At 43.0% G+C, this 9,144-nt stretch overlaps 1 protein-coding gene across 3 annotated transcripts in view; it reads right to left on the bottom strand.

Moving 5' to 3' along the window:
• nos1 (nitric oxide synthase 1 (neuronal)) overlaps positions 1 to 9,144 on the bottom strand; it is a 70,769-nt gene that overhangs the window by 38,746 nt on the left and 22,879 nt on the right. For all 3 annotated transcript variants that reach the window (XM_024275322.2, XM_024275321.2, XM_024275323.2), the window contains 2 exons: positions 6,630 to 6,792; positions 4,738 to 4,829 (listed from right to left, as the gene is read on the bottom strand). In XM_024275322.2, the coding sequence (XP_024131090.1) occupies positions 4,738 to 4,829; positions 6,630 to 6,792 (255 nt within the window). The remainder of the gene's footprint in view (positions 1 to 4,737; positions 4,830 to 6,629; positions 6,793 to 9,144) is intronic.

The following is a 9,144-nucleotide window of genomic DNA, read 5'->3' as shown; positions in this document are numbered from 1 at the left end:
CTGCGACTTATACTCCGGTGCGACTTATAGTCCGAAAAATACGGTAATCGATTTCTATTCCTACGATCCACCCAGGTCAGTAAATCGGATCGTTCAAAGCGTCATCCACAAATCTTGAACTGAAGTCATTCCACCCCTACTCCTCACCTGTCCAGAGTGAGCCACCACACATGAAGTTTGGAAGAGGACAGTTGAGCAGGATGGGCATTCCAATAAGGAAGGGGATGTAAGAGACTGCCACCTGCTGCTCTAAGCAAACACTTTCTACTAGCTTGCATGAGCAAAATGAGCCGTTTTTGGTCTTCCTCGTTAAACAGCAAACTACTGGCTGCCTCAAGCCGGAAGATGGGTGCACTGCGACTAATCAGCACAGTCAGTGTGTTCTCTCAATGCAGTCACTCTGTTCACAGCGTATCGGGGTGAAATCTTGGACGAGACGGCCCGCCAGCTGGACTTACAGACTCCTAGTGGGTTTTGTATGGGATGAGATCCGTGTGGTGAATGACCTTCTCCTATGCTCTCCTGGGGAAGCAGTTAAAGGTTGTTAAAGGATGTGTTATGAGACTGCCAATTTCAGGTGACAGAACCATGTTCCTGAATTTCTCCAGTCTGGGTGATGCTCTAAAGGCTGACATAAATGATATCACCATGGTGTCACAATACACATACATTTTTCTCTTTTTAAGTGTGTCATTTTGGTCTTTTGTTAAAAGTGTTGCGTTCGTAATTTGCTGATGTGCGCACATGTATGCCGAGGGTTTCGGTCACAGTCTTCAAGTAAATACCATTTAAAGTATTCATATGATGTTCTAAAGAAGGGATGGACTTTCCTTTAACAGATTCTGGATCTGTTTGTAAAATAATTCTAAGGAGATCCATCTTTAAGTGACTTTCTCGCAAAGGGTTAGGGTATTTCAAAGGTCTTTGCCAATGTATTTATCACAATTGGCTTGTAACATTTGATCTATCAAATGTATGTTTCCACATCGCTGTTCAGGAACATTCTCAGGTTTGCCGATCCAAGTCAAGTCTATTAATATCAAACAATATGTTTGGACTGTCTGTTGCTCTGAAGGTGTTTGGCAAATGTGTGAAAGCGGTGCTATATCCATTACGGGTCAGTGGCATCAGAATACTGTATATCAACTACTGTTTGATCTAAAGAACATTTAGGTCTGAAACTTTTTTTCTTTTTGATTTACACTACAAGATGGCAAATGTTAAATGTCGTATACTTGTATAGCGCTTTCTACCCTCCTTCGAGGGCCCAAAGCGCTTCACAGTCACAGACCCATTCACCCATTCAAACACACATTCATGCACTGGTGGTGGCTCCGCTGCCGAACACTGGCGCCAACCTCCCACCAGAGGCAATTCTGGGTTCAGTGTCTTGCCCAAGGACACTTCGACACATGGACGGACAAGGCGGGAGTCGAACCCGCTCGCATCTGATCAGGAGTCGACCGCCCTACCACTGCACCACGGCCGCCCGGCTGCACAACGAAAGCCCGAGCAAGAGCAGCAAGTGTCAAGCTGACTGAGTATGTCTCACTCTTTTCTCAAAGAAAGCACAGCGACATTTAAGGCGTGCCTTTAGCTGCTATGACTTAAGGTTTCATTCATATCAGTCATGGAGATGAGGCAGCAGCGGATGATGGATACTTAGCATTGGATCCCTTTTTGCAGACATGTGCAAAGGGGATATAACAATGCACTGCAAACCAGAAACTATTTTTCCTCCAATAAAACAACTTCTGTCACATTCAAATGTTCACATTTCCTGTTCCTCTACACAGTATTTGTAGCGAAGATCCTGAACAGTTCTTTTATCAAGAGGGTGTCAACCCTACAAAGAGTGGTGACTTGACCTGCAGGTGTGGCACAGAAACAGTCAGGCCAATGTAGACTTCTTCATCTTGCATCTTCTCACTCGTAAATACAAATGCACAACTGGGCATGGACAATCTGGTTCACCTTTTGCTGGACATTTTGCTTCTTCTCACTCAAATGTCTCCGACCCTTGCCAGACTTTGACAATTGATTCAAATTGGCTCACAAAAAAAAGGCTGCATACCAGAAATGATTCAGTTATTTGTGGGAGAGCCACGGAAGCTGCACAGAGACATTCTGTCACAGGCAAGGAAAGAACATTTTTCATCCTCACTCAGACCTCATGTCTTCCTGGGCCTGGTCTGTGAGAAGCAGAATTTGAATGCGAAAGCTCTATTTTCACATGTCATCTACAAATACTCGGAATTCTAAAGGCTTTAGTGGTGTATTTTAGAAGAATGGTGAAATAAATGATGATCAATTAAGTGCAATTGTCTTTTTAGTCTGAGGATTGCTGGACAAACTGCTGGAAGCTCTGGTTTACTTAGTCCAAAAGTGGCCAACCCTGGTCCTCAAGAGCCTCAACCTTGCCTGTTCTCCAGCTCTCCCTGGAATGCGTAGTCCTGACAACCTAATTTAGGCATGTTCAGTCAATCAGGATGTGGAATTACTTGAGTCAGGTAACCAGCTGCAAGCTGTGAGAACTGGAAAATGGATAGGGTTGAGGCTCTTGTGGACTGTGGATGGCCACACCTGACCTAGTCTAGTACCTAGCTCGGCATGTTGGATTTGGCGGTAAACCGGGCTTTGCAGGTTTAAGAAAGGCATAAACTCAGTGTGTCCAGGACTTTGGTCCAATAATTTGTTACTGGATGCTCTTCCAGATCCTTCCTTATGAGAGGACAGGGAATTCTCCATGTAGACAGTCCTGCTTTTGGCTCAAAGATAAACAAGTGAGTGACCAGCCAACGCATTCTCACTCCCAACTCGTCATGCATGGATGTATGGTTTTGGGCCACCTCCACATCCCTTTTTGACATTTTGTGTGTCCCCAACTGTTCCCATTAAATTTAGGGTCCCCAACCTCCGAGCCACGAACCAGTACTGGTCATGAGGCCACTTAGTACCGGGCCACAGACAAGGAAAAAATGAATACGCTATGCAGCGGTCCCCAACCCTAGGGATTGGGGACCCGACAGCCAGCACATCAAAAAACTAAGAGTTGGGGACATTCAAAAAGTGACGTGGATGGGGCCGAGCCATATATGACAAGTTGGGACTGAGAATGTGTAGAACCATCTCTGGTCTAAGATGGCTTTTCTGCTTTAGATTCCAGCTCTAATCATCTTTCCAGTTATTGTAAAAACATTCCCAGTGTTTGTTTAATAAATGATTTTGCCTTTTTTTGACAAAAAACTATTTTAGTTTTCAAGGACATAGTTACTGCAGAGCGGCAAGAGTTCATTAGAAATTAGCCTCTGAGTTGTGTGAGAGACTTTCCACTCCCTATTGTTGAGAGCTCTCCGTTTACACCCTTACAGCCCTCACACCTCCAACCTAACCCTACCAATATTGGAGCTATCCAGTTGTAAAAAGAAAACCAAGATATACAGTAAATAGATCTAGTCGTCTACATGCGGATGCATCGGAATGAGCCGCAGGGAGCTTGTGGCACAACATACTCCAAAATTCCATATTTAAGTTCATTTGTCCTAATACATGTCCTCCCTCATCAGAAAAATTCCAGGAGAACATGCCAAGAACACTGAAAACAGGATTTTCATATATTTTGAAGGTACAGTTGTCCAAGAACTGGGTTTAAGAAATGTGATCAGCTGTTTTGTCATAGGCTGGCATACAGTCAAGTCATAGACTTTTTCCTTGAACTGAAGGCACATCAGGCCTCATCATGAGCCTTGTCTAGTTTAAGGTTTTTCCACTGCTGCCTGTCCGACTTCCCCACACACTTGTGTGTTTTTATGGACCGGATGTTGCCCTTAACATCTTTGTCTCACTCTGTCCTGAGGGCAGAAGTGACAAGAGCTTCCTTAATTATCTGATGCAGCATCTTTTTATGGCTTTAGATACGATAATATAATCCACGTGAGGGTTACATCTCCCATAGTGAAACACCAAATAAAGTTAATAAAAGAACATCAGGTTACTTGTGCAATTTCTTGTGCTTTCAGAACACAGTGAGATATTTCACCAGTATTTCCACCTCGTAGCAGGAGACAAAAAGAAATCTGCTAAAATTGATATACAGGGTAGATAACCAAATGAATATGAAGGGCAGGGCACCAACTGGGCCCCTTGAAAACAGTTGAATACGCTAAAGTCGACCACCTTAGAGAAACACCTCACCGTGCCATCAAGAACAAGGGATAATCACTATGTTTTCACTGCTCCCACTCTTCTTTTGCATATACTTTCAAAAGCAAAAAAACTGAGTTTATTTTTTCTAAATTACCCTTAATTGAATAATTTATTTAGAAAAAAAATCTTTGCATCATTAGTTTAAGCCAAAGCATCCCTGCAATTATCCGTCTCTTTTCAACATGTGTCTGCCTTCAGGTGGTCAGGCTTAATTCTGTAATGAGTCGAAAAGTATCCGGCAGCCAGGAAGTAAATTTGAGATGTCACATGTGATTAGGACTTGTCAGGAAGAGTGCGAGTTCTGCTGCGCAGGTCTGACAAGGGTCTGCTGCCACCTCTCCAGCAAGTGTTGCCGAGACAGTAAGAGAGGGAGACAGGCAACAGATACAGCACTGAGAGGCACTCTGACAGATGGGAGAGAGGGTCAAGTTCGGGTAGTCAGAGATGGAGAAGGGTGACGAAAGAGACAGATGGAGTGGAATGAGAGCAATACGAGCAGGGAAAGAGAGACAAATAAAAATCGGTGTCTACCTCAGATTGCCTTTGTTGGTGGCATACTTGATGTGGTTGCAGATGTAGTTGTACATTCCATGGGCGGTGGTGCAGTCTCTGGCATCAAAGACCTTGTGAGCAAATATAGATTTAGAACCAGGTACACAAATATCAGAGATTTACCAACAAGATGCTTTAAGTTTAAAGACCCACTCCAATGAAAATGGTGTTCTTAACATGTGGAATTTTTCTAAGGATGGATGGCAAACATTAAGAAACTAAATCGTGAATCAGGAACAGATGAAAAATGATATTTAAAAAAATCTTATTTGTGATGTAGAAAACACACTGGGTGACCAGCTCCTTGCTCCGCCCCTTTCTGATAGATCCATTTGTAGACAAATAGATCCAGGAACGTCTCGGTTTTCTCAAAACTATACGGCTGGATACCTCCGAGAGAGTGCAAACAGAGAGCTCTCTGCAATAGGGAAGGCAAAGGGGGCGGGGCTGCGCTGCACTAACGGTCCGCTGACAACTCAGAGCCAAATTGCTAATGAACTGCTGCCACTCGTTTCTTGACCTGCTGGCTGTTCCCATTAAATCAGGGTCCCCAACCTCCGGGCTGCAAACTTGAACCTGTCCAGTTCGGGACGTGGAGCGCACTGGTACCCTATTGGTGCATTCTCACTGAATGCAGCCGGTGTGGCGGAGGCGTCAAGTTTTAATGTTAGGTCAATGTAAAGATGCAATCTGCTGCTGTGCAATTTTGGCAGCTGGCACAGCAGGCTTGACGCAGCTCGTCAACCAATTGGCGACTCAGCTTTGGGCACGTGATGTTTTTAGTGACTAGATCAAAGGCTAGTAATAAACATTCAAGATGGCCGATCATGGGAACCCTATGGACTCCGTGGGGTCCATGGGGTTCCCAGAAACTGTCCCAGCTACTGTTGGCCGAAAGCGGTATACAGCCTGGACACATCGCCAGCCCGTCACAGAGGATATGCTAGCCAGGTGCCTGATGGATAGCTTAGCGAGATGGTCAGCTCCGCTCCCCAGGCTCCGGCAGAGCTGATAGCGATCGCTTCTGTCTTGGCTCCGGCAGATCTAGTAAGGTCTACTGCCCAGGCCTTAGAGCCCTGTTTTTCCTGTTTTCATCAAGACAATAATAAAAAGATCCCCCAGTTTTATTTTGCCTCCTCTGGTTAAAGCTCAAACTGGACATCAGACAGAAGGAAGTAACGTTTCAAACGGCCCTCAGGTGCAGCTCTCGCTGCAAGAGTGAAGTACACAGAACCCAGAGAGACTCTGAAAGATCTGGTGAAAACAAACACAGCAATGTTTTTGCCGGCACCTCTCCAGAGTTCTCCAAAACATAGAAACCCAAGCTATTCACTCAACATCATCCATGATGTGACAAGGAAGGAATTCCAGAACAACTTCGATGGTTGCTCCACGTCAAGGCGTTGAGCAGTAAATTTAACAGGCGTCAAAAAAGAGGCGGCAAACGCAAATTTGATGCACCTGCCGTGTTCGGTGTAAATGCACCATAAGACGATACCGGTACTGGTTCGAGTCTGGGCTCGGTTCAGACTTGGCACCGCGTCTGGTACTGCATTCGGTACCGTGTCCAGTGCCGGGTTAGGGTACCGGTACCCACTGTGTCCTGAGGACCAGTCTGCATCCAGTACTGCAGACCCTCGACGTTATGAACAGCCAGCATGTCAACGAACGACGACTTTAGGACATCCAAAGTGTCAAAGAGTGATGCAGAGGGGTCCTTAACCAAACATAAACATATGTGAGAATGTGTTGGCTAAAACTATGTAGTATTTTTTTGTTTTGGTTGAAGAATGGCATAATCATAATTAAAAGAACACTCTCAAAAGATTAATAGCTGATTGGAGTGGGCCTTCAGGAACATTGGACAGCACCTGTAGTTTGGACCATTGAATCCGTCCCACACAGCGCGCGGCGTTCCTCCAGGCGTGCTTGGCACCATAAATGAGTTCAGTGTCTTTCAGTTGGTACGTTCCTGAAGCTTCGATCTCTTTTGTCACCTCCTCTCGGCGGTCCACATGAGCCTTAGAGCCACACCTGCAGGACAACATCAAGCCACGGACATCACAAAACGGCGTATTTACTACTATATTGAGATATAGTAGTAACTCTACAAGCTAAAGTTCTGAATGCTCAAACCCACTAAAGCTTCGTTCCTCCTGCTGTGGAAAGTTGGCAACTCTCAGATGAACAGGTGAATCTAATTAATCCAACAGGTGCTGCAGTTTGTTTACATGAACAGATGTCTGAGTCCTGATGTTAGTTTTTGCATTAAAGGCTCTAATCTGGGGGTAAGAAAACTGTCTAAATGAAACGTATGCATGTAGACAAAGAAAAAAATATGAATTCATTTGGTTTTAATTATGACACGTCTGTTTTGAATAGGATTTCTTTTTGTTCTTTTGTTTCGACTTTGTGTATTGACTACCGTTGGCAGCCACAGTGCAGCGATAGAGCAACTGACTTCTGATTGGATGATCACAGACTCCATTCTCACCTTCTTAGCATTATTTTATATTTTATCAATGTGGCCACAATAAATCGAGACCAGCATTCGAGACGTAGCAGTGATGTCATAAACAAGAATAATTGTAGTTTAATGAACAGTAATAAAACTCAATAATACAAATAAACCACATTTAGAGGACTGCAGACAAACAAAAGCAATCTTGTCATCAAAAAACAAAAAAAAAAAGAAGAAAAAAATTAAAGTTGAGGATTGTGATCATACAACCTTCCATTTGCTATATTTCAGCATTAATTTACTTGTTTTTGTTTCGTTTTTCTCTTATTTAACATTTTTTATGAATTTTTATTCTACAAATAATACATGCAGTGGCTGCTATTCTTTATTTTGGACAACTTTCCACCACTTCTGGGTCCCAAGTGGTCTGCAGGTGCTTTGTTTACAGGCAGCATCCGTTCCGGTTGTTGCTATGCAACAACAAAATGCCATCTGAGAACACATTTATAATCATAAGTTGTTTTTTTTGTCCAGAGAACTATGATAACATTTTAGTGCTTTTGTTGTGGGATCAATAAAGTTCAATACTTTTTTTGTTTAAACGACAATAAGCCTCATTACTCATGCACACGTGTATATATGCCTATAACCTTGTGATTTATTTTTGATAATCATTTAACAGGAGAAATTCCATTTAAGATAAAAGAAGTTAACAATTAAAACAAAGACAAATTGAATTCTCACCAGGCGTGTTGAACATAAAACTAAATGTATTCATAAATATATATTTTTATAACTTTGTCTACATGAATACATCTCATTTCGACCATTATCTTACCCCATATATCTGAGCCACATACATTAATTATAATAGACTTTAAGACTTTGTTTTTCTGTTTTAATGTGACTTACTTTGATAACCAGCACAGTTATGGAAACAAAGATCTGAACAAAATTTCATATTTAAGTGGAGGTCAAAGTTTGGACCTTCTTCCTCTTATTAGTTATTTTTGCCTCTTTTGGCTGAAGTAAGAGACTTATTTGTGGGATCAAGCAGTCCCTTAAATATGTCTTAAGTGTCTAATCTTAAACATGAGAAGAAATTACATTATTTTGAAATTACATGTCATAGAACGTTTTAAATAGGCTTAAAAAAGGCTTTATTGTCAAGTAATATCACTTGGATCACTCCGTGATGTTCAAATTGATTTAAAGGACCTAAACCATCAACTTTTTGAGCTTTTAGGTGTTTTATAATCTTCATTCCCGACTATAAAAACCCCTAAATTGTTATTTTTGATCTGTTCATGTATTCCTAAAACCTGCAGCACCAGCCCCTCCCAGACCCACAAAATCGAGTGGCTTCTCACGAGCTGATGTCACAAATTAAGAACAGCCTCTTTCAGGAAGAGTCTCAGCTAGCGGTGATCGGTCGCTAGCTTTGCCTTTCAGCAAGCGGTGATCTGTCATTAACTTTGCCCCACAGCTAGCAGAGATATACCGTCAACTTTGTTGCTCAGCTAATAGTGAATAGCCCCTAAATTCACCATTTAGCTAGCGGATGATCACCACTAACTGTGCCGCTCAGCTAGCAGTGCCCATCTGCTAGCTTTGCCTCTCAGCAAGCGGTGATCTGTCACTAGCTTCGCTGCTTAGCTAGCTCAGCTGCTCAGCTAGCTCAGCCGTTAGCCCAGGCCATCGCTACAACCAGTGTAGCAGTGGCTTGGGCTACTAAAGGCAAATACACATTATGGACATCAATCTTTGCAAATGTTCAGATATTTATTTTCGTGGGTGAAATGCAGACATGCTGCAGAGGCCGGCTCTAGGATAAAGAAATGGGCGGCACCCACAAGCAGCAAAAGGCGGAGCCTCAGGTATCGAGTCGTTTTACTTCGGAGTAAGAAAAACTCACAAAAATGACT

Source organism: Oryzias melastigma, linkage group LG9, assembly GCF_002922805.2.
Source record: "Oryzias melastigma strain HK-1 linkage group LG9, ASM292280v2, whole genome shotgun sequence".
Classification (NCBI taxonomy): Eukaryota; Metazoa; Chordata; class Actinopteri; order Beloniformes; family Adrianichthyidae; genus Oryzias; species Oryzias melastigma.
Note: the sequence above shows the minus strand (reverse complement) of the source record. Positions and strands in the feature narration are given on the sequence as shown.